Source organism: Strigops habroptila, chromosome 8 (assembly GCF_004027225.2).
Source record: "Strigops habroptila isolate Jane chromosome 8, bStrHab1.2.pri, whole genome shotgun sequence".
NCBI lineage: Eukaryota > Metazoa > Chordata > Aves > Psittaciformes > Psittacidae > Strigops > Strigops habroptila.
Genome location: NC_044284.2, coordinates 20,176,741 through 20,202,882, shown reverse-complemented (window position 1 = coordinate 20,202,882; position 26,142 = coordinate 20,176,741). Strand labels below are relative to the sequence as shown.

The following is a 26,142-nucleotide window of genomic DNA, read 5'->3' as shown; positions in this document are numbered from 1 at the left end:
CTGCACCTAAGTGTTAGCAAGATAGAACCAGTCAGAATCATTTGTTTCCTTCTTTTATGCCTTTTAATTGTTATGAACATACCATTATGTTTGTTTTCAGGTTTTTTTTAAGTCAGAGCAGCAGGATTTGGACCAATTATCTTCAGAGATTTCCCGAGTTAAAGGGATAGTAGATGAATGGGAGTTAACTTCTGTGCAGATCAGCATTTAGGATGCATCATAACACACACTTTTTTTTATTGTGTGTAATGTAGATAAGAGAAATTAAACTTGAGGATTCCTAGTATCTCTATGAAAAAGCAATTAAAGTGGATGAGTTATGTGTTGGGATATTAAAAAGCTGGATTCTATTTATAATTTTGCCTGTAGAGACTTTGACGGTCTCTGTTGTATTACTCGTAAAGTGGATGAATAAAATTTTTGTGCAGTTTAGTAACATTATCAAAAGTTAATAGGTTAATAACAAACTTACAGAACTACAGAAATATATTACTATACATAAAGAGGAAAGAAATTATGTCTGCCTCTAGACCCTGCAGCTTTCTGGCTTTCAGGGTCTCAGCATGGGTGGGGCAGCTCCTGGACTACTGACTTCTTTGTACAGGAGTCTTTCACTTTCAGACATGTCCCTGAATTCCTATTTGGTTTTGAGATAGATTAATGGTAAGTTTATAAAATGACATTTTAGTACTTTCTTCTTTCTTGGTTATATGGTATATCTGAAACATACTGGTTTAAAAATTTTGGAACCTGCCACTTCTTTTTGTGTTCAGCTCTAGGATGCCCTAGTGGTTTAGGTTTTCTTGTTTGGTTGGGTTTTTTTATTTGGTTGGTGTGTTCTGTTTTTTTTTCTTTAGGTGTTTCACAGAGGATATAATTTCTGATTAGAGAGAGAAGTGCTGCAGAGTTTTGTTCATATGTGTGACCTGAATGCCATTCTTCCTTTATGCACTATTTCTACCAGCAGGCATAGTGTCAGCTAGATTTTCATCTGTGTTACTTCCACCTCAAAAATTAAAAGAGGAATTTTAAACAGTTCCAATTAGCCCAAGGTCTATGAAAATCTCCTTGCTTAGGCAGTTTGGTTTCTATGCTTTTTTGGCCAGTGTTAACATTCAAAGAATGATAAATGATAGTAGTTAAACTTGCATATCTGTACAATTTGCAGAACATGCAAAACCAAGCATTTACTACTGATTTTTTTCATGTGTTGGCTTTCATTGTGGGCACTGTTGTAGATAATCCACATCATCTAATAGCTTGTATAGAAAAACTAATCTGTATAAGTTAACTTGGAAAGCAGTCTAATACTTTTGAATATTCCTATTTCCAGCACAGGGAGGGAAGTGCGTAAGTTATTTCCAAGTTGGATACACTTATTACCTTATACTTATCGATCTACTTTTGTATTATGTGTGTGATTTTTAAATTGCACATGAAACTTTATGTCTTCAATTATATTCTTCGACACCCCAATTATTAATGCTTATCACCAGGTCTTTTACAGGAAGCAAAGAAATACCCACTGTTTGGACATGAGATGCATAGTTTGTATCATGTTTTTTCGTGCTTACCCCATGTTAAAGAACTAATCCTGATAAAAATTCTTGTGCTCATTTGGTGGATTTCTCATCTCAAACCTAGCTTATGAAACCGGTGGGACGCCATTGTGTCTGTTTCGTTAGTCCCTGAATCCCAGTGCAGTTTCTTCCTTCTCTTAAACCTTTCCTCTTAAGCCTTTTTTCTCTTTATACTCAATTATTTTAATAGAGTGGCTGTTATCAATTTCAAATGCACATATTTAATATATTCTTTTAATTTTATCTGGCCAACAGCAAAGAAATATATCCAGAAATTGAATAACTAAATGTGACGGAAAAGTTTTGCATTTGGCTTTCTTAAAGACATAGGGGTATGGAGTTTGAAACTGCAATACACATGTACAGACATTTAACACCTGCCCTCAACTTTCAAAATATATATGATAACACACATAGAACATTTTTGGGAAAAAAAAAAAAGAAAATAAAAAATGAAGAGTGTCAGAAAAAATTCCACAGGGTATTGAGAATGGTGCCAACTTGAGAAGTAGTGCTATGGAGATTTTTTTGTCTCATGCAGCTTCATAGATGGTTATGGGAGCATAGATATGTCCTGGTGCCTTTGCAGAGGCAAGTGCAACATTTGTTTGCAGCAGTAGCCATTTTTCTTTTCTCTGTCTTTTCCCTTCCCACAGTTTGGAACTGGGGCAGGAATGCAAGCTCTGGCAGAAGAGACTTTAGGTTAATCCCAGTTCAAGACTGTCTGTGAGCCCTTTATTGCTTCTGTTTCTTTATCTTGTTTCCACTTCTACATTAAAACAACCCTCTATGCAATCTGGCCATGGCTGGTAAGCACTCTTTCCTACCTTCCTGCCATCTGGAGCAACTCTTCTCTCTTATTTAACTGCTATATAAGCTCAGAGTTTAACTGAACACATTTATTTCTTGACTATATAACATGCAATTCTCTGTTAGTGAGTGGCCATATATATGAACTGATGCTGTTCACTGAAAAATAGAGTTCTCTTGCATTGAATTCCATTAGGCCTTCCCATAAAGAAGGATTTTTGTCTTGCTGCCTTGATTTGCTTGTGTTAAGTGTGGATAAGGCAGGGTATCACTACTGAGGAGCTACTGTCTAAGAAAACCTTGAAAGCTTTCAACTTTGTTCTTTATTGATTTATAAAGGGGACAGTAAGCTTCTCCTTTTCTCTTTTGTTAATCTGATAGTGCAGATACTCTCAGGAGGTCGGACTGCTATATCTTTTGCTCTGTCAACTGCTCTTGAAGGCTTTGACAAAACCCATAGCTTCTCCTCATCAGCCTGTATGACACAGATTATACTCTCCCTTTCACATTTTCGGTTTTTAACATGGCCACATGCAAAGACAGTGCACCTTGGCATGTAGCTGTCTGAAGACCATGCCAGGCAGCATCAGGCAAATGTCCTGGTCTCTTCAAGGCAGCGTTCCTGTTGCTTAAGAAACAGAAATAAGGATTTAGGAATCCAGAGGACTGTGGCAACAGATCTGTTTCTGCTTTGTAAAGACCAGTAGAAGAGGGACAGTCATGTCGAAGGAGAAGACGTAACATAGGGACATCTTTTATTTTAAGGGGTTGTTTTGGTTTTTTTTTTTAGGTTCCCTGTCCTTTCCCCAGCCTCTGAAAAGAGCACATCAGAATAGGAGCATCACTGGCAAGTTCTGCTTTGAGTTCATGAAGGTGCTGTTTTTGAAGTCATATCCAATTTCTAGTGACCTGGAAAACAAAAAGTCTATTAATATCAGTTGAAGGTTTTTGAAGCTGCAATGCCCAGAGTGGCTTTTTTTTCCCTACTTAGGACACAGCAGCAGGAACCCAAGACAGAGATGTAGTTAATGTAGGTATTATTTCCTTTTTCTGAGTATGTCCGCAGAAATGTTATGCACCACCAAAAATGCAAATAGTTGTATTTGACATTGCTTATGGACATAAAAGCAGCAGAATCATAATGTTACTAGAAAAAGAGGAATCAACTATACTAGAATATGTTATTCAGAAGTTTTCTATGAAGAATTCTCCTGTTACCATCTAAATCCTTTAATAAAAATACATGAATTATGTCGTCTTTTTAAATATAAATATGTGTATCCAGTATAATATATGGTTCATATATCGATACAATTTAAAAGTAGAAATACAAAAAGAAATGCTTGTTAAGAATGATACGGTGCCTCTCAGCTCCATGGGAAGAAACACGCCTTTCTCTCTGGTGCCTGGTCCCGCAGCAGAACTTTATCACAGCAGTTACAGCAGAAGGAAGCTACTGGCACCAGGGTGAGGAAGGCGAGGGTGAAATCGTATATGGGCGACATCTGCCCTCTCGTGGAGAGAGAAAATATCTTTCCCTCACCGTGTGCAGTGTCTGGTAGCGTGGGCTGTCCTAATCCTAAGGAGGTGGTACGGTAGTTCATATTGATTTTGGAAACCAGGCAACTCTTCAGTCACACAGTTCCTCCTGTTCCCTTTGAAAGGTGAGAACTGGAAAAATTTTACAGGGAATTCCCATATGTTTTTCTTTTAAGTTTTCTGATTTTGATAGTTTGTATGTTGGCTACAGCTGTCACTACATAAGGATAATTCTCTTCGTCATAAGCTAGATAAACTTCATCATATGTTAATAAGAAACCCCATAAGATTTAGCATAATGAATTCTGTATTGCCTGGCTAACAGCTTTGGAAAAAGTGGTTCAGAGGTGTTTGTTAATAAGCTACATTCAACTATTTCTTACAAAAAGACAATTTTGTGAAGAATCTAATGGGTAATATTGCATAATCATATTGTGCAATACTGATGTGTCTTCATACAGTTTTATTTTGAATTATGCATAATGGAGGGGAAGGGGAAAGAAAATGGTGAGTGAAGGTGGCATTTGTTGTATTTTCTATGGTTCTGTGAGAATTTTGGGGGAAATTTAGACCAGGAGAGTGAATATAGATTACCACTGAGAATCTGCCCCTCGCTTTGGTTCTTTGTTCCTGTAAGATATCCTCATTTCATGTCTATAAGTTTTGCTACTAACTGGAGATTGTCTGAAGTAGTAAAATCACACTGCAGAATCTACATCTGTTTTTCAGGCCTTTTCCTTGGCATCTTTATTCATGCCCATTGCATCTTCATTCACTGTATGCTTATTTATCTATTGCTTTTATAGCTATATGTAATGAGTAAACTAAGATTTTTAAAAGTATATAAAAACTGTTCCAGTGTATGGTACGATATTACAGATTTCAAGGACATATTAAATGTATTATATCATAATAACAGGAGGTCAAGGGGAATATTTGCTATGATGAGTCAAGAAGGTTAAATGTTTAACAGATTTAACCAAAATTAATCCAGGGTATGGACGGGACAAGTGTCCTTATCTACTGTTAACATACACAGCATATCTTCTCAGTATGACTATTCTTTGTAAACCTGTGTTTTTAATATGAAAGCATATTTGAAACTGCCTTTTTAAATGTGTAATATAGACTTTGTCAGAATGAAATCTCAAGCACACTGAGCAAATTTGACAAATAGAGATGAGATGTTGTTTAAAACAAACAAAAAATTTCCCAGTCTATTATTTGGTTTTTTTTTCAGTGCCAGGCAAATATAAAATAACAGCCCAACATGAAAGTGTTCAATAACCACTATGTACTAGGTGTCTCTGGTAGTACCCTGTGGAAAGTAGTATGGGCTAGAATTTCCATCTTCACATTTTTATGGATGGGTAAAGAAGAGATGATGCTGTGGTTTCATGAAGCCAAACCATTTCCTTAAACATCTAAAACACTAACTTGTTTTAATTATCCAGCCAATTCAGGTGATGTTAAGTACATGGTCTTTGATTTTCTTGAGAGGGAGGTAGCCTGTGTGATGCCCCAAGTCTGATGCTAGGATTTGCAGTTAATAACAGCACGTAGCTAACAGTTGAAGAGATGTAGAAAATGTAAAAGTCTGGTCACTCAGTCATTTGCTGTAATTTCCAGGAAAGGGTTAAACGTTTTGAAAAATGCATGGTTTAGTAGAAATCTCTGTACTATTCCTACTTTCAAAAAGATAAGGACATATTCTGTTTAATCTATTACCTTTAGGGGAAGGTTCAGAATTTATTTGGGCTAATTATAAAGCACCCCCTGTATCTCCAAAAAAGGGAAAACAACTACTTAGACTCCAGCAAATTGCCTAGTACTCTTTTCATTGGTCAAACACACTAGCAGTTTTACAATTCTTCTGTGCTTGTATGGCAGGAAGAAAGCAGTATTCATGTTGCATTTAAATGCATTATTTGTGCTTACTAAGCATTATGACCAATCTATTTTTCTTGTTGATGTATTAATTGCCTATAAATTTAGACATTGTTTCTGGAGTTGGAAAGGCCCTACCTTCAGAAAGATTTAAAAAAAAAAAAAAAACCCTGAAGGAAAAAAAGAAAGAAAAGAAAAAAGTAACAATAAAGAAGAGGAAGCTTTTCATTAAGAGAAGTATATACCTGGGACTGTTGAAGAGGAATCAAATAAGTTTCTTGGTATCAAATATTATAGTCTTCAAAATGACCAGGCTTATGATTCCTCCTATTTAATACCAAATAACCAATATTATCAGGCAAACATATTTTAGCATTACAGCTGTTTATTTCCTCTGTTACATGATACTGATGAATGCTGTTATTAATATGAGTAGGTACTACTTAGACCTGGTATGCTATGTCTAGAAAGTAATTTCAACTACTGTTAAGACTAATGATCATATGGCAGACTAAATTATGAGAAAAGTGCTATGTCAAGTGGATTAACTTCAGACTAAATTATGAGAAAAGTGCTACGTCAAGTGGATTAACTCCTTATTTCTTAACCTAATGATACAAATGACAGTAGCTGTTAACAGGTCTTGTAGTTTTCCTGTGCTCCTACTTTCTATGTCTTCATAATCAGGCCATAATACCTGCCTACAGCTTGGGAATACTGTAAAAAATTAAGTATCTTAATGCTTCTACAGTGTTTTGACATGTTACAGCATTAAAGTTCAAATATATTATCATTCTAACTATTGTCACACAATTATCACCACTTTGATGAAAAGTGGCTTTGATGCAAGGATCCAAGAAAGCCAGGAGATATGTCTATATTAGTCTATTCCTTTTTACAGTTAGAGCGTGGGTATTCTCATTGTTCTTAGTGGCCTTGGTCACCAGTCTCCGTGCTCCTGGCCTTGCTGTGGTTTAGTGCAGAAGCAATGTCTGGGACTTCTCTCAGAACATTGTGCTTCCAGGGTTGTTTTTTTTTGGTAATTTTCATTTGAGAGAGGTTCTCAAAATCAGTATCTTAACATGTACCTGTCTGTGCAGTGTTATTTCAATACACTGCCCACAGTCTGTAGTTGCCTAATTGTTAATTTTGACAGGCAAGTGTTTCATAGCTTGTTTTATTTCCTCTTTGTGTGATTTAGGTTACCATGGCCTTTACTGCGAAGAGGAATATAACGAATGTCTTTCTGCACCCTGCCAGAATGGAGCCACCTGCAGAGACCTCGTCAACAGCTATGAGTGTGTGTGCCTTGCTGAATATGAAGGTAGGATGGGGTTTGTGTCTTGTTTTTTGAATTGTTCTATGTATTTTTTCATGGTAGATTCTGTTACAGACAAGATATATAATATCCTTCACTGAGCAGAAATAAATCCCACATCTAAAATTAACAGAAAGAAACATTGATGTAGATCCTGATCTTCTAATCTTTATTCAAAAGAGTAGTTTAGTGGATCTGTGAGGAATGCATGTCCTTGTCTGGGGACAAATGGCTTCTCTCTGTTCTTCTTATGTGCACTTTTTTTTCTGCTGTTTATAAGATATGTTAGAAAGTGATGAGTTTTTAAAAGAAAACATAACAGGTAAATACATATTTTCATCAGTTATTGCTAGGAGCCATTACATGGAGGCCTTTCAAAATTCTGTTTTTATTTATTTTCTCTGGTGAAGTGAATTAAAAACTTAGTAATAAAATGTTAGTATTTGAAACAGATTAGCACAATGGAGTAAAAATGAAAGCTTTATGTTGATTGTTCATTTAGAAGATCATAAAGCCAAGAGACAGTAATAGATCTGTGACTGCTTTCATATATTACCTACAGCTATTCCTAGATACATCCATATGGAACTGGTCTGGCATTTCTCAAGTAATTTATAAAATAGAGGAGAAAAGTATGTGTTTTGATATACAAGATCTGCTATCTTGCAGTGGATTTCAGCTTTACACAGAGTAGCATGTATCAGCTGCCTGTGACATGTCCTTCTGTGGAGGGCTAAACTGATACTTTTTTGTGTATTCTGTTTTGAATCATGCTGAGAGAGCATTTTGAATGTAATTTTATATGGTATTAGTATTAATATATGTATTTTTTTTAGATACAATGACTATCTTTTAAGGAACATTACCCCATTTTCTCATTAAGTGTATCAGTCCTTATCTGTGTTGATGAGTAACTCTCATTAATAACTGCTTGAGGCTAAATATGTATTTCATGTTGGTTCATTCACTGCTATTTGACAACAGATACAGAATTAATCATTTTAGAGGCTTAGTGAGGAAATGACCCTCAGCTTTTCATGACAGTTTAAAGATCACTTAACCACAATGTTATGACTTCATGTTCTGTTCTCATCCAACCTGTACATGCAGCTAAAAGCACTGTGTGTGCAGCACATGTTGCTTTAAGTGAAAGCAGGGGACCTGGTCCCATAAGCAGTTTTTGCTGATTACTGAGCTTTCTTCATTCCAGCTCTTAAGGTATTCAGCGGCACTAATGAATAGAGCTGAGGTACTCAGCTCAAGATAATATGTGGGCCGTTAGAGGCCTCAATTTTGTTACCACCAACCCAGTCCCCCCATCTGCAGTCCCCGCTTCTGCCTCTATGTCCCCCTGGCTGGCAAATAGACAAGAGCTGTTATCGCTTGTCTGGACTGAAGTGTATGCCAGCATGTACCTGCAGGCTTTTGGCTCTGCTGGCTTCTGCTGCTTAGCTGCAGGATGCTCAAAGCAGAGTGCTCTGCCTTTTTGCTGCTGACAGACTGACCAAATTATTTTAGTAGGTCTGTAGTTAGTGAGTACATGTGTGTGTGTGTGTATGTATATATATGTAAATAAAAGCTACATACATTTTAAATAAGTTGCTTTTATATTTTTTTTTTAATTATCACAATTAACTTACAGGATTTTTTAAAATAGAATTTAAAAAATATAACTTATGTAAGCTTGCATTGCTGTACATAACTGCAGTGTTGAATACTAGAGAATTAAGTTCATTCCTTTTAATCACTCACTCATCAAATAAATTTGTTGTATACATATGTCTGATGTGTCCAATTTCTTCCTTTTTTGGTATGGATTTTCTTTCTCATATTCTTTTCTCTAAAGACTCTATTTTCTCATTAATTTTACCTCTCTATAGTTCTGCGTCTCATACTCTCCAAATACAAATTCACAAATTACCTTATTCCAGTGGAACACAACTGAAAGAGGTTGGACAGGAATAAGGCAGGATCAAATGCATGTCTACTTTTCACATGTATTCTAACCTATTCTCGTCCTCCATCATTATAGCTTCTGTAACCTCCATAAGCAACATAATTCCTTCACTGTCATTCACCTCATGGTTAGAAACATTTTCCTGATGCCAAAGCTGCATTACAGTTTTTACACTTAATAAACAGTATGATTTTATGCTTCGATTGACTATGCATCTTTATAGTTTGCAGGGCAGTAAGGATTTAGAAATGCGAACCACCTTAAAAAGTGAAAAATGTGTTTGTAATTTTTAAGTGTTATCACATGTAAGCATTTAAAATTCTGTCCTGCTCTTCAGTTGAAATTGTTGTAAAAAATATAATGGGAAAACTTGGGAGACAATTTAAGATCTTAGCTAAGTTTTTGATGAATTTTAATTAATTTTGGATTCATTCGCAAGCAAAGAATTGTAATAACACTTAGATTTAGACTTAAAACTTACATTAATGGATTAATTTAAGCAGGTATGTTAAATGCAAGCTAATTTCACTGTACTAGATACATTATAAACAAAGTCCCACCAATCATTCATTACTCACATATGTACATTTACTTTTGTGTATGAAATGCCATCCATGCATTGATCAGATCAGTCATGCATTTATTTTTCTGGTTTTATCTGAAAAGTAGCTCCAGAGAAAATGATGCATGTAGCAGTGCCAGTAGAGCCTCTGTCCCTATCTCCAGGTGGGAGTCTCCTGTGCTTTATGTTCAGTTTGCCACATATGGCTTGCACTGTCTTCTGCAACACAAAGCCACTGAATTCACACAGACTACACCTGAAAATGAAAGAACAAAGGTAGTGGCATGAAGTTGAGCCACCCAATTATTTAGTTTTAGCTATACATTTGAACAAATGAATTTATCTTTTTATTGCTTAGTTATACTCACTTTCCTGCAAAAGTCAGTGAGAGACATCAGAATGCTTATGTGTATTATTAAATAAGTTATTACATAAAATTCCTACTGAAGACTGTTATTGTTTACATTTTATTTAAGAATATTAGATAGCTGATCAGATTATGCTTTATTATACCATTGATTTTTCATAGATATTCCAGCTGTTCTTGTAAGCAGAAATTTTCCTACCTTTCTTATCCCAAAGTCTCAGCATGTGGGAAGAGCAGAGAGAAGGCATGTATGTAAAAAGTTTAAGCACCATAAAATATATGGCTTTAATCTTATGGCATTCACCTAATAGGACAGGTTTAGAGGGTGCACATCATTGTGCTCATCCAGGTGAAATTAAGTTATCACATGTACTGATTTCGTGCTGTCAGTGTATGTCATGTTAATGGCAATTACTAATTTCACCTTTTCAGGAAGGCATTGTGAATTGTACAAAGATCCTTGTCTTAACATCAACTGTCAGAACGGTGGCACTTGTGACAGTGAAGGTCTAAATGCTACATGTATCTGTGCACCTGGATATACAGGCAAGTAATTTGTTACATTACACAGAATGTCTGGTTGGCAGTGTTTTCTGTGTCCAAAAGAAGACACAGACCAAGTAAGACTGTGTTTCTTCAAGGAAAGAAATGAATTTGGACTTTGCTGAATTGTAATCAGGCTAGTGAGGATGAAAAGTTCTTGATACTACTTGCAACTGCTTTGAACTTGAAAAAAATTTCAGAAAAGAAAACAGAGAATTCATTAAGCTAACAACTATTTCACATGCCTCATGACCTTACTGCTTGAGACTAGATTCCATTTTAAAAATAACATTTGGAAGACTTCCAGGTAAGCCAATATACTAATTGGACACTGTTGAAACTGGAAAATGTTGTAACATTGACCTTAATTACTGTGAGCTGACGAAACAACTTAGTCATGACCTCAATATGCAATTGCTAAAAACCCTAAGTGCTTGGTATGGATCAATTTACACTTCCAGAGTAGTGGTAAGCAGCCCATTTCATCCTTTGGCCTTGTATTTAAACTTACATGGTTGGTGTCATCCAAATATCTGCTGTCAATGTAATTTACAACCTGATGTTCTGTTAGTTATGTGAGGTAATATCCAATGTGATAGTAAAAGATAAACCCATTCATAGCTGGTTTGCAGATCAAATAATGCTTTTTGATCTGTGCTAATTAACAGGCATTTTTTTGTAAAGAATTAGCTTTCCATTGTACAATGGCTGTTTCTCAGCAATGCATTATTATATAGTGCGATACATTGTTGTATAGAACTTGAGGATATACATGATAAATTGTTATACCATATTTTCTTGGAATGGAACTTATGTTTAAAGAAAGGAGACATGCAATCTGAGTGAGGTTAGTCAAGTCATCTAGCACTCACCCGGATGAATGAGGATAATGCTTCCTTCTTGGAGGCTATGTGAGTCTCTTTTCTTGAAACAGTTACAGAACACTTGATGTTCTGAGAATAAAGATGCTATTGAGCTATAAGGTATTAGAGAGAAATCGAATGATTGATGATGTACCTGCTATACGAGGCACTCACTATATAGAAGTTCGGGTTTTGTTGGGTTTTTTTCTGATATAAGGTGAAGATTGTGAAATTGATGTAAATGACTGTGACAGCAACCCATGTCACCATGCTGGAACTTGCATAGATCAGCCTGGTGGTTACACCTGCCATTGTCCACATGGATGGGTCGGTGCAAACTGCGAAATACGTAAGTTGTTTTCTAAATATTTCTAAAAATGATGTATTATAATGGAGAAATTGTATTTGACTCTGAATACATATCCGCACAAATACTCTGAATCATCTGTAAGATACCAAAATTCTGTTAAATGCATTTTATTTGAGGCCATAGCATTTCAAAAGTGGTTATGAAAGTTAGAAAATTATTTTTCTGGGCACCCTGCTTTGGAATGTGTTGGACTATATTGTCAGAGATGCTATCTTACAACTGGACACTAAGCTGTTTGTCTTTAACCTCTAAATTGCATGCCTCTAATTGCACTTATGTTTCTGAGCTTACGGTCCTAACAGACTTGTACTGGCTTCTGAGCACCTGCACTTCTAGTGATGTTTCAGCAGAACAATTTTGAACTTGCTTACCTAAGGAAACAAGTCCTGTGTAATTGTGCTGCAACATGTGTGTGCATGCATTTACCAGCTTTTCCAGGAATAACTTTTCCAACCACAGGCTGATTTCCACCAAAGCCATTAGAAAAGCAAAGATCTCCAAAACAAAATGTTTCCTAAGCATGTACTGAGATTTAGAGAGGTTCCACTGGTGGGTCTATTGAAGGAACAGTTTCAGTGTTATCTTGCCTCTTAGTATAGAGGAAAGCTTCAATGTTAATTGGCCCCTTATGGAGCAGCAGAGGGTCCATGAGAAGAAGAAAGTATGAAGCCCAACTGTGGAACTTTAATACAGAAGACAACTCTGTTCACACCTGGGCTGACACAAAAGTTTTATCTTGACAGGTTTATGACCTCCTCTCCCTGTAATTTTTTGTTGTGAATTCAGTTTCAGTGCTTTCTGTTGAAAGCAAAGACTGCAGAGGAGCCTTGCTAGCTAACCCAAAGATGGTGGCAGCTCTGCCATTTTGTTGTCTCTGTGAATGGCACACACACTTCCCTGCATGGTGCAGAGCCATTGGAACGTTGGGAGTGTGATGGTGAGTGCTGTCTGTATGCCATACTGCTCATGCTAAAAGATGCTCAGATGAGCTTTTACTGCCAAGGCTGCTGTTTAGTGATACCTGAAACATGGATGTCCAAGTTGATCAGAAGGCAATGCAATTCTGTCTGCTGTAGCTAATAAGTAGTGGGCTGATGAGAGAGGTGAGTACAGTTGTTGGAGAAAGCAGTAATAATCCTGGAAAAGTACTTCCTGGAGCACCTCAATGTAGTAACAATTACATCCCTGTTATGTTATGGAATGAATAGATTCCATAGGGAAACAGACGAGTTTGTGTGCTTTCCGATTTCATATAGCCTACCGGCAGGGCTCAGTGATGCTTGTTCTGGAGTTCTCCTTTGGCTGGCATGCTCTAGTTACTAAGAGTTAGGCTGTTTGCACCCCAGCCTGTGCATATTTATATGCATACTGTGCATATAAATATATGGGAAAATGAGAGAAGCAGAGCAGATAGTGGAAGGAGCCTTTTCTACTGTCCAGCTATTCAATTATTCCTGTTTCCCCCTATGAGGGATGCATGCTCCTAAGCACTGTATATGACAGGCAGGTTCAAGCTTAAGTCTGTGGTTAGTCAATATAAACTCATTTCTGACCTCTTACACTTTTGCAAGTGTATGAGAGAGACAGTGGATAAAACTCTACTTAAACTTTGTTCTCTTAAGCAAGGAGATTGTCTCTGCTTAGTGCTTATTTTTCTATACATAGGATCTGTTTATAATTGAACTGCAGTGGCCTTGCCTGCTGCTCAAGAACTTGGATTTTCTGCTTGTAGTACACACTTGCAAACTATGTAAGTTAAAATGATGAGAAGAAGCAACAGCACTTTTTTGTTGGTTTTACTGACTGATTTATTCTTTTTACTGGCAACTGTTTGTAGCTTTTACTGACTGATCTGTTCTCTTATCTTATGACTGCTATGACAGGAAGCAGGGAATTATCTGAGTGTTAACTGGCATTGATAACACTACAAGGCTGATTCTCAACCAGAAACATTAGACCTTTTCTTTTCATATCAATATCTGAAGAATAAATTTTATAGTATTGTTGATGGCAATTGTTCTTAGTTGAAGAGGTTGGAATTACTGTGGTGGGTTTTTTTTATTCAACAAATCAGGATAGCTAATAGAGTGCATATATGTAATAATAATATGAGAGATATAAAAAAATCTAGAAAATTCTGATTTGGATTGGTCTTGAATGAAAATGGAAAAAAAAATCTTTGCGTAGTCACATAAAGATACATTTTAAAGTACAATTAAGCTTAAAATTTGAAGGTTAACCATAGTTTCTTCAATAAGCCTAACATCTGCAAATGTCACTTTGACACAGCATCAAAGTAAAATGATGTGTTGTTATGGGACACCATGATACTTCACGATAGTCAGATATAAGTGTGGATATCCAGCCTTGCTAACCAGTGCAGGGGCTTATACATAAAGCTGTAGAAACTTTCTTAAATCTCTTGGATCTTAACAAGTATATAAAGGATTATGCAAACAGAGAGGGATCGAATTTTGAAGAAATCACTTTGCAGAAAGGATTTAAAAGCATTTTGATCTGCACATTTTTTTCTGCATAATTGTGTGTCCATGGGAATATCTTTGCACTCACTGACTTTCCCTGAGCTACCGGTTGACCAACTGACGTAAACTCCATTCTAATCATGTCTAGTAAGGCCACGTCCAACTCTTTTACAAATAGGTGCAGCACTTCTGATCTTACTGGAGTTGAGTCAATGGTGCAGTGGATTTCTGTTCAGTTCTAAAGATTGAGTCTGCTGCTGTTCATCTTTTTGTATCTCCTTGTCATATTTAACATATTGTTTCAGCAATGGGTACATAATGGTTAATAATGTATTGGAAATTAAATTTAAACACCGCATACTGTGACCTCCTATGTATTGGGCTGTCCCTCTGAATGCTAGAGAATGACATAAGGAAGTAAGACTTCAGGCTTCTCAAGAGGGAGACAAGCTGGTGTTCAGGAGTGCTTTGAGTAAATAGATCACATTTTATCTTTCATGATTTTCTATTACTAGCCATCAAGCAGGCTGTTAAAACTTAGTCTTTTTTGTAGAACAACTCTCTATTTACTATTTTAATGGTTCCCCATTTTTTTCACCAGTGACTACCCTAATGGGATTTCAGGGTTATCTTGTCAAACTGTACTCTTTAATTTTCAAGTGCTCTATATACAAGAAACTGGACAAGATTTACGTTGCCTGGATGAACTGTGATATTTATTATATCATCTTATGGTCCTTACCAGTGTTAGCAATTCCAATTAAATAGGATTAAATTGGTCGTCTTAATTATAAAGAGGATATTTTTCCTTTCAAAATGAAATGTATTTGCCTAAAAAGTTAATGCAGCATTCACTGTAAAAATGCTTACAAAATGTCTCACATGAATTCTCTAATGCCTGCTGGTTATTTGCTAATATCATTACCTCTGCCACTTTTGTAATTATTAATGTAGTTACCAAGGTAGGCCAAACCATGTGGTTACTTGAAAACTAACATTATGAAGAATTTCTAGTACAGACTGTGTACATGACATTGAAATCTAATTTTCAGTTAATTTTACAAACATTACTATGACACCTGAGAATACTGTGATTTTGATTTGTCATGTATTCTTTCTAATCTTTGGAGTATAAGTTGTCAATCTTCATATTTTTATCTGGTGAGGAAGAAAGCAAGAAATTTCTCTCACCCTTATCATCCAGAGGTGGAAGACACAGAATCTAAATAAGAACTGTCTTACCATATATCTGTGCACGGTAGATCTGAATTTGGCCTAGTCTGACAACTTGACAGAAACTACCATGTGTGACGAATGTGCTGCAGAACAGAAATAGAAACCCATCTCAAAATGGAACAGAGCACAGCTATATTCTTTCCCTCACATCCTAACTGGGCATATTGCTGTAACATCACTTTAGAAACATTAAATCACTGAATGATTCAGGCTGATCAAGTCTTTAGTGATAGAAGAAAACACCAACAAGCAGTCAGTCCTTTAAACTCGCCTCACATTTGTGGACAAAAAGTCTAAGCAAGCCCAAATTCAGAGGTGCTCTGAGACAACCTTTAGTATTGTAAACAAAGAGCAACCAGTTCTTCAATCTCTGCCCAGACAAATCCCACATGTTACAGCTTCAGGCTTTCTCCCTACCTTCCTCTAAAATGGATTTTTTGTTTTTTGTTTTCTGTACTCATATGTTCCCCTGTATTTCTACCATAGATGGAGATTATATCCACAGATGCCACTAAACTTGTGATTACAGCTCAGGTGCTTAAATCAGTTCTCTGTCATCATTGAGCGTCCCCGAGAACTGGCGTCTAAGAATATCTTCACATTCCCAAAGCACATGCTTGATAGCCCTGTTCCCAGAATGTTTGTGATTAAGTAAAGGAAGTTTCTAAACCAGTGCAAAGGAGAAGTCTATTGAAAAAGGAACAGTCACCTGCTAGAAATAACTTTTGCAGTCTGTCAGATTTCTGCAGTCAGAATTATTCAAGTTTGTTCCTGGTTTGAAATAATTTGTGAGACCGTAGACTTATTTAAAAGACTGCCAAAAATGAACTCTAGAGGGAAGTACAGGTTAATAGAAATACTCTGACCTATGCTAGAGTAAAAAAGATCTGAGAACATAAGCAATAGACAATCTGTTTGGCATTGATAGACAACAGTTTGGGCATCAAGAATATTTATAAAGAAAGTCTGGCATACATAAATATAAGAATCTTCTTCCAGATTTGCTTTATTTTAAGGTCTGCTTTGAGACCTCTCAGGGAAACTATGCTTGAGAGAGGACTCCAGTAAGCTCAGAACTGTAGCACCTTATCAGATGCCCCTTTTGTTCTTGAAATGCTGGTTTTGAAGTCTCTGCAGTCTGGTGGATATAGGCATAACAAAAGCCTGTGTTTCAAATTAAAAACCAAGCATGTTTAATACATATTAAATCCCACATTTTAGTGGAAGGGTTCACCAACTATTAGAACAAACTGCACAGAGAATCGATGAATTACTGGAAGCTTTTACATAAAACCTGCCTGCCTTTGGAGAGCCTATAATATATTATAACATAATACAAGACTAACTGCATGACTTTCTATGACTTGGGTTATACAGGAGATGAAACTGGGTAAGTGTTCCTATGAAATGTACAAAAAAGTTGGGTGAAGCATCAAGATAGTGCTATTCAAATTCGTTTCAAGTTAGGCATGATGACATATCCATAACAGAGACTGGGAAGGTTCAAATTATGTATCCCCCTAGCTTCAAAAGTCCCCACAGAAATACTGAAAGTGAATATCATAAAAGAATTCTATTCAGCAGGAAGGATATAAATTACTAATTAATGATAACCTTTTATTTCTTGGCAGATCTGCAGTGGAAGTCCGGGCATATGGCAGAAAGTCTAACAAATATGCCTCGTCACTCCCTGTACATCATAATTGGGGCTCTTTGCGTGGCATTTGTCCTGATGCTGATCATTCTGATTGTGGGAATATGTCGTATCAGCCGCATTGAATATCAAGGCTCTTCCAGACCAGCCTATGAAGAATTTTACAACTGTAGAAGCATTGACAGTGAATTCAGTAGTGCAATTGCTTCTATCCGACATGCCAGGTTTGTTCTGGGGATGGTAATTTAAAGGAACTCTATTACAATATAAAATTTCAGTCCATGCATAGTGCATCTAACTGCTCTTGGCAGAGACTGAGCTTCTTCAGTGTGAAAAGACAGGACCACTGGCGTAGCTCATTGTATTTTTTTAATCCCTATTCAGTTCTCATCTGAAGTGCATCCAGCATAACTCATCCAGTCTCATCCAGCATAACTTCTTAAAAACAGGGAGTTATTCTGAATTTATTTGGTGCAAGTGGTGAAGAGGGACAGATGCAGAGTTCTTAGCCTGTAAGACCTTCTATTTGGGTTGTAAATACTCCTTAACTGATACACATAAGTAATTTGATTACATAGCAAAGGCATGTTGATTTTTGAGACTAATTTACCAGATTATTTAGTAAGACTGTCTCCAAGTCCTCATTTTTTTTGTTCCTGTTTGCCTCAAAATTTCTAACTTGCTTTCCTGGAAATGGAGCACTTGCAAGCCAAGGCATTGGGTATCAGAATAATACAGAAGTAGGTATGGAAGGGATTCAAGAGCTCAAGTGTAGCCATTGCACTGATATAGCATTAATTATACCTAGATTCCTGCCAACAACTGTGTTTAAAAACCTCCAAATGTATTGAATAAAGTTAGAAAGGGCTTGTCTAAAATCCATCCTAAATTTTCTTTTCTGTGAGTTAAGCTGCTTCTTTCTTACTGCTTTTCAGGTTGTCACAAATAATAATTTATCACTGTTCCCTTTATAGTAATTGTGTACAACAGGTGTCAAGTCCAACCCCCTCCTTTTCATAACGAAAACAAACAAAGCAGAACAACCTCCTTCTTCCCCAGACTAAGCTAACACATTCTTCTTCTAAGCTAACATATGATCTTCTGGATCTTAGAATCATAGAATGGTTAGGGTTGGAAAGGACCTTAAGATCATCTATTTCCAACCCCCCTGCCATGGGCAGGGACACCTCACACTAGACAGTGTCGCCCAAGGCACTGTCCAACCTGGCCTTGAACATTGCCAGGGATATCATATCAGCTTCTTTATTGTCTCCCTGGGACACACTCTTTTTCTTTTTGAAGGGTGGTCCCTGAAGCGGGAAATAGTTCTCCAGCTAAATCTTCACCTGTATCAACTGGCTTGAGTAATCACCTCCTGCACTTTGTTTATGGCATTCCTGTTCATACATCTGGAAATAAAGCGTGCTTGCTTTTTTTCTTTTTTTAAATTTGTATTACACCAGCAACTGATGACTTCATTTTGTGACCTGTTAGACCTTTTCCTTATCCCAAGATCCTCTGTGCCATTTTGCTTTCTAGCCAATATTGTTTATTCTGTATTTGACATCTCTCTTAATAGGATAGAACTTTCATTTTTGTTATTTCTTTTTCCCATTTCTTCAATTTGTCAAGATCACTTCAAATTCCAACAAGAGGGTTCATGTATGTTACCATTAAAATGCTTTTAAAAGAATGGAGGGAGACACGTTCCTGTGCATTGACAGAGAAATGCGTGCATTTTGGTTGGTGATTGCTAGTAATTTGTTTTCTGAATGCTCCAGTTCTGTTTTAGTTTAAACAGGTTAATTTATACCACCGCTGAAGTCATCAAAGCTATATGAAATGGATGAGGAGTTCCCACAGACTTGGTGAATTATGTTGCAGCTTTGAGCTGTATCTCTTTAAACTGTTTTAACTAGATTGCAATAAAACATTTGTTTATTGTCAAAATATATTAGTAAATATTTTAAAAAGAAAAGTGTGTATAGTTGATTTAACATAACAATAAAATCAGTGCTCTTTTAAGCCTTCCCTTGAATTCACCTTTGCCACTTAGCATTACATCTCTCCCAGTAGGAGCTCAGCATATCCATACCATGTACACTCTGAGAACTCCTTTTGCCTTTAGTAGTGTACTGGAAGAGGAGGGAGTTGCTCTATGGCCCATAAGAAGCTTTATGGTTTTTTATTGTTTGGCCTTCTGAATGTCTACTACATATCTCCAAGGGTGGAGAGCAAGGTGCAAAATGATAGTGTTCAAATTAAACATCTCCCTCCTACTACTGCAGCAGTGATAAATGTGTCAATCCTGATCAGTTACTACTCACTGAAGTGGTACTTTGCATTTCCCCAAGGACTGGAATTGATCTCCTGAGGATCAGTGTGAAACACCTGGGTTTTCTTAATTATTTCTTAAAGCAAACTAGGCAGCTTTCTATCTAAGGGTACCAAGTAAAAGCATACAAGCAAGGCAGGATCTTGTTAATCTGAACTTTCCCTGGCTTTTACACTTTCACTGGCAGGTAATAGAAATGGTAAAATGTTTGCTGTATGAATCCTTTCAAATCTTGGAAGCTGGGCTAGTTGAGGCCTTTATCACTACTGTCTGGATTATTCTGAATTAATCTCTGTTTGTTACTGAAGGCAGAATTTAGAAAAACATATTTTCATCAACATTAAATTAACATTTCAAAGAAGTTCTTAGACTGGGATATATTCATGATGATTTTTCAGATCCATACTATTCAGTTAAAAATTACGTTATTGGATCCAGTCAGTAAAGGGTTTCCATATCTTGAGAAAGGTGTTTCTACTTAATGTAAATGAAAAGAAATGTTCTCATTCCAAATAATTCCCTGTGCCTCTCAGAGAATGGATGCCTTATAAAAATCCAAGATAGAGCTGCCAAGTCAGGTAATTCACAGAGGTTTACTGTTAAGATTATTGTGTTTATTTTGGTTTCAGAAGGTTATAAAACACTGCTTTGGTCATTTCAATCCAGGAAAAAGAGCACAACTTTTATAGGTTGTTTTTTTTTGCGTGAACTCTTACATTTATATATGAAAAATACCAAGATATGAATTTTCAGAATTGCTGTATCTAAGAGGTATACTTTCAAATACTAGATTCTTGGCATTTTCTGAAAATCTTTCCCTTTCCCAGTTAGATACCCAAATTTATTAGTAATTTTGGAAAATGGAGGCCTAGGTAATAGTGAGTAGACTATTTTCTTTAAATGTAAGTTTTCTGTTAAAGTCAGTAGGTGTCCAGGGAGTGTGGAAGCCTGTTGCATGTCCAGTGAATTATTTTAAAATTACTCATTCATGTTTCTCAGCAGGACTTTTTCTTAATTATTTTTTATAATTGGACCTTACTAGTCAAAGTACTTGCTGTGAGAGAAAATGAATATGCTCAAGGATCATCGCTAATAAATATCTACTTCTAGTGAATGTTTTTAGGATAGCAGATTAGAACCAAACAGTTTAACTAGCTGAAGCACAGATCTCTGTAGTATTCATTATGCAGACAGTAAATAAATAGTCCTTTTATGCTAAAGCCTATCTATTTTAAAGCCAGCAGAGCACATGGTAATGAAATAGTTGACCACTGGCTGCTGCAGCCATAAGACTTCATTGAATTGGTACCAGGATCTGCTGTTGAAACTGGATTGTTCACTTTAGAAAAGCATCCACACTGAGTGCACAAAATATTTGGTTACAGAGACTGTATTACTGTAAACTTTTTGTGTGTCTAGATAGTGTTAGCTGTAGACTTCATGCACTACTTAGTGTGGTTTCTTTAATTTTTACATTCATGTGCTGGCTTTTGATCTGTCTGTGTGTGGGTTGAAGAGTCTGGTTCATCAGACTGATTTTTGTCACAACAGGGTAAGCTTCTCTCCACTGTGCATTCTCCATATTCCTGTGTTCAAATCGGCTGTGTTAGACTCCAGTGTCCTGAGCTTCCTGGATCTGATGAGCTTCAGCACATGCTCGGTTCTTACCATTACCTGGCAGAGATTTCAGTGATGAGTTTCAGTCTGCTACCTCTTTGTGAAAGTATGATCACATGCATAATACTCTGCTCTCCACAGCATATGCCAATTGCTTGTATACATCCTCTGCTAGGGTCTCAACTTTGTGAGAACTCTAGAGTTGTAGTTCAGTTGTACTAAGGAACTCAAAACACCACTTGTGCACATGGCCTTTTCTCTGAATAATGCAAAGGAAATTAATATTCTCATTCTCCTCCTGTGGAGGCTTTACAGAAAAAAAAAAAAAGTCTGGTCTCTCTCATTTAAACATTATTTGTGGGCTCCTTTTACCAGTTGCTGTTTTGAACAGAGTAGCAACACATGGTTTCTTTCTTCTGCTTCTGGGCAAACTCTGAAACTCCAGCCTATCCCACAGAAGTTGGAGGATACCATTTCCTTAGGGTTCAGCCACCCAATGTTCTTAAAAGTCTTCTACCTAAACGGCATTGTTGAGGTTAATGACTCTCTATGATTACCCATCTTTTGAAATGTCCTTCTAAGGAAGCAGAAAGGCAACCCCATTCCATATGCAAAGTAGAATTTGCAGTCTCTGTTACACACATATATGCACACACTCATGCATAGAGTTGTCTGTGCCAAGAATAATTCCTACGCTGTCACCAAAATTGTCATAGAACCCTCAGTCTCTCTTTGTCAGGTTACACAGGTCACTCTTATTCAGTGTTTCATTGCAAAATATGTTTTCTAATTCTCATTGTAATTCACTTGATTTGTGATGATCCCTATGCCACTGGTAAGTTCACATTGAAATGCTATAATCACTCATGAATGGACACATCAATGCTAAACCTAGAGGCTGTAAAACTTCCCTAGTCCTACTGATACATTCTGTTTCCTGATCTAAGAGCATAATTTTTCATGAAACATAGTATGGCATTAAAGCTGATGTTAAACTGATTATCCGTCATGTCGCTCCAGTCTTTTTCCAGACATGGTGCTTCCCAGGACTGTATGGTGAATAATTTGTATTTGGTTGCACTGGAAGAAATCTTTATTCGTTTGTCTGTGCTTTTGTTGTAAGCAGCCTATTAATTGATCCAGTACACTCTGTAGCAGGGCCCTGCATCTTTTCATTATTACCCCTTGAATTGTCATGTCTTGCAGATTGTATTGGTAATTGTTTTATGCTTTTTTTTATGTCATCAATTAAATGATAAAATAGCATCCTTGTGCAATCCTACCACATACACGCTCATTGAACTAAGACTCCCCATTTAACAATTCTGTTTTGAGACCTCTGAGGTTTGTGTTAACTCTGTTTACTGTTACGAGCAGGGACTGGCTTCTGAACTGCTTGATCAAAGCAATGTGGTCTACCAGCTAGATGGCTCAACCAGGCCACAAACAACTAACACATGTGCTGTGGTCTTTTCTCAGCATTTTCTAATCAGGGCCACATGTCAACCCTGACCTACAAAAGAGAACAGATTTTGTACTGCCTCACTGTGTGCAGCAAGCCGTGTGTTCTCTCCCTGTCAGAAATGGCAAAATATGACTTTAATCACTGGAGAAGATTCACCATCATTTGTATCTATGCAAAGCTCTATTTCCTTTAAACCCTTGAGAGTGATGGGAAAAAAAGGGTGATTCAGAATTCATTGCTGCCTCTGATTTAGTAAGATGCCATAATTTAATTCCTTAATTCAATTCTTGGAATTTTATATCATTTAAAGAAAATCAGGTTTATCCATCATGAAGCTGATGAGCAAACATGGCCTGTCTGTATTTATTAAAGAGAACTATAGAAGAAAGCAGACATTCTATCATGGAAATGTATCTAGTGTGGCCTTACTGACAGCTGAAGTATTTTGAAAAATGAAATTTCCACCATATTGATTATAATTCTTCCAGCTATTTTAGTTTTGTCAGCAATTCTAGATCACTGAAAAAGCCAAGAATTAAATTGGAAGAGTTGGGAAGTTGCATAAAAATCTTGGAAGAAAATCAAGCTTATTTTGGTTTGGTCTAAGTATCCTCAAAATCTAAATTTTCTGAATCTCATCTTCCATTGTGCACATCTTTAATATAGACTTAATATGGTACATAAAAGAGTGGATGACTACATAAATAAGTATTTCTGTTTATGTGTTAATATTTTCTCTGCATCAGGTCCATAAGGAAAGCAGACTTGACCTTTTTCTGCCTCATTTTCATGTGATCCTTTTTGTTATTTAAAAGCTCCTGTAATTGTAGTCAGAACGCCTCAGTAATTTTTCCACATTCAAATTGCATTTTTAGCACTGTTTTTGTATCTTAAAAAATGATCAGAAGGGTGATAGACTGTCTATGCAGTGCAAAAGCACCTAAAGGAGTTCCAGATATGCCAGCACTGGGGCCACAATCATACAGCTGCAGTGGTTCTCTGCATGGGCAGATACAGCCTGGTCCTTAGCAGTGATGGCTGCCCAGGAGGAGCATGCTGCGGATGTGATTCTGTTGCTTGTGAACCTTTGCTAGACTAGTATGCTTATATGGCATTGCAGTATCCTAACTACCATTAACTTTGCTAGTGTTGCATAGTGCAGCATGTTGATAACATAGATATGCTTCTCAAGTAGATGTCAGGTAAGCAAAGACTTAAATTTTTACTCTAGCTTCTAACTCAATTCAGTGCACAGATATTGCATTTCCAAATGCAAATACCACATAGTTTTCCATTATTTACTTTTTGTAAATATATATAACATGACCTTAATATTGGCTGTTAGACCAGGCTTTAAAATAAAATACTGGCCTTCCTGAAATTGTATCAGCTTCACTCTTGCTCTCTGATAAAGCACATACCGTAACTCAGTGGGTTGTTGTCATTAACTCCTTCATAATTCTGTTTGTCACCAAAAGCTTTCTTTTGTTTCCAGGTTTGGCAAGAAATCCCGACCTGCAATGTATGATGCAACACCCATTGCTTATGAAGATTACAGCCCAGATGACAAACCTTTGGTTACACTGATTAAGACAAAAGATTTGTAATCTAGTGTATCTTTTTTGGATTATTTTTCAAAAGGATAGGCTACTAACCTAATTTAAAGATTTTTAAGAAGAAAGCATAAGTAATTTAAACCATTAGATGCTTCAGAATTTTCTGTAGAATATTTAAGAACCAATTTTCTGCAGCTTTTAGTTTGGAAAAATATTTTAAAACAGAAGTTGCTAACTTCATGAATTACATTTTAATGTACCTTGAGCTCTATAAACTATAAGCTTATGATAGTGTGTGCTTTTTTCTTGGTAGACACTATTACTAAACCCAGATGAGTTTCTTGTGGTTGTTACAGAACAGAAAACAATAATTAATGAGGAGTTCTTTATGACATATCAGTGCCAGCTTTCTCAGTAGAGGTAGGAAAAACGTGAAGCATAATATGATATATAATATATCCATTAATTAAAAAAGTCTAAAATGTTTGTGTTGTGAAAAAGAAACTAGTAAAAAATTATTATTCCTAATCTGAATGAATTAGCTTTTGCCTTATTCCATGCATGGATAGATAACCTATTTCTCCATTATTTCCTGAAAGTTGCTGAAACATACTCTTCAGTTGATGTTTGACATTTTTGTAATAGTATTCAGGCTAGGCCTTGTATAATAATTAAAGTGCCTCTTGAGGCAAAGTAAGGGCATGATCCTTTAAACATTGGAATCAATGAGAGAACTTCCATTGACTTCAGTGGACATGGGATTGGATCCTACAATTGGACTGAATCTATATTTTTCTTTAAAGGTTAAAGTTTTTTATATTGTGAGTAAAATAAGCGTATGGTTTGAATTGTTTGTTTCCTAAAGGTTGTTGATGTACAGTATCGTTTCATGAAATGTTGTGTATTTCTCATAGTGCTTCTTATTTAGGATCAGTATGGGGGTTTTGTGGCTGTATTTGATGGCTTCTGGGCTTCTTAAAATTCTTGCTTATTTCAGAAAATATTGAATAAATGTTATCAAGTGAAGATTGTTTCTTTGTTTTTCTTCATTTGAAAGTGCAGTGTTATCTATAAATTTGAAAGGACATGAGCATATAATGTGCTATAAATAATGCCAAAATAAGATATTCCAGCTGTTAATTTGAAAAGGAAAAAAATGGGTTTTATATCAAGGTAATCTCTCAGAAGTGAGACAAATACAGAACCAGAATAAAGAGGCAGTCCAGGCCATATGCACTACAACCTGTTCCTGAGTGGATCTGACTGCAAATCTGGGCTCTATGTTATAGCAAGAGTGACATTTTGTCACAGAGCAACCTGTTTATGTGGGTAGGCTTGGTCTGACTTTGTTTCAAAGAGGCCTGCTACCAGGGAAGCCAAGGCTGCATGGTATAGAGGGAAATTCTGTAGCTACCTATAAATCCTGCTGCATGGTGCTGTACTGCATCCAGTTAGTACTGTTTTGTTACAGGCTGATAAGCACTGAAGGGCCAAGCTCTGGTTGGCTTCTTAATGTTAGGAAATCTTGAAATGCATCCAAAATCTTCATATTTCACATAAATAACATTTCCAGACAGAAAAAAGATGTCACCAGGAACTCTGCTGTGTGAGGACAGCAGTTGTCTCAGGTGGTCATTCCCTTTCCTTGCAACTGCTGACATCTCCAGACCTCAGATCAGCCACTAAAGACAAATGTAATTAAGAATTGTAAAGATAAAAAGGCTGCCACTGGTTTTAATTCTTGTTTAGGTGAGCAGAGTACATCTGGTACATTACTTTTAATTTTTAACTTCATTATTATTTCAGCTTCTGGTTGCAGTTGTAGCAATTGAATCTTGCATAATTAGTGCTGAAAAGATGTAGACGAATTATTGCAAATCAAGCTGTTAGAGCTGCTAAAACATAATTTTTATTGTGAGGTTACATTCTAGTCCACCACCAAAAAAAAAAAAAAAAAAAAAGTGAATGCAGCAGGGATGGGCCAAATTTGAAATGTAAAG

General features: G+C 36.5%; 1 protein-coding gene across 1 annotated transcript in view; it reads left to right on the top strand.

Moving 5' to 3' along the window:
• The window catches only part of DNER (delta/notch like EGF repeat containing), a 129,478-nt gene extending 104,310 nt beyond the window's left edge, over positions 1-25,168 (top strand). Inside the window, exons 9-13 of the mRNA XM_030494671.1 lie at positions 7,018-7,140; positions 10,453-10,566; positions 11,644-11,775; positions 17,147-17,393; positions 24,082-25,168. Of these exons, the coding sequence (XP_030350531.1) occupies positions 7,018-7,140; positions 10,453-10,566; positions 11,644-11,775; positions 17,147-17,393; positions 24,082-24,193 (728 nt within the window). The 3' untranslated portion in view covers positions 24,194-25,168. The remainder of the gene's footprint in view (positions 1-7,017; positions 7,141-10,452; positions 10,567-11,643; positions 11,776-17,146; positions 17,394-24,081) is intronic.
• Positions 25,169-26,142: the final 974 nt, after the last annotated feature.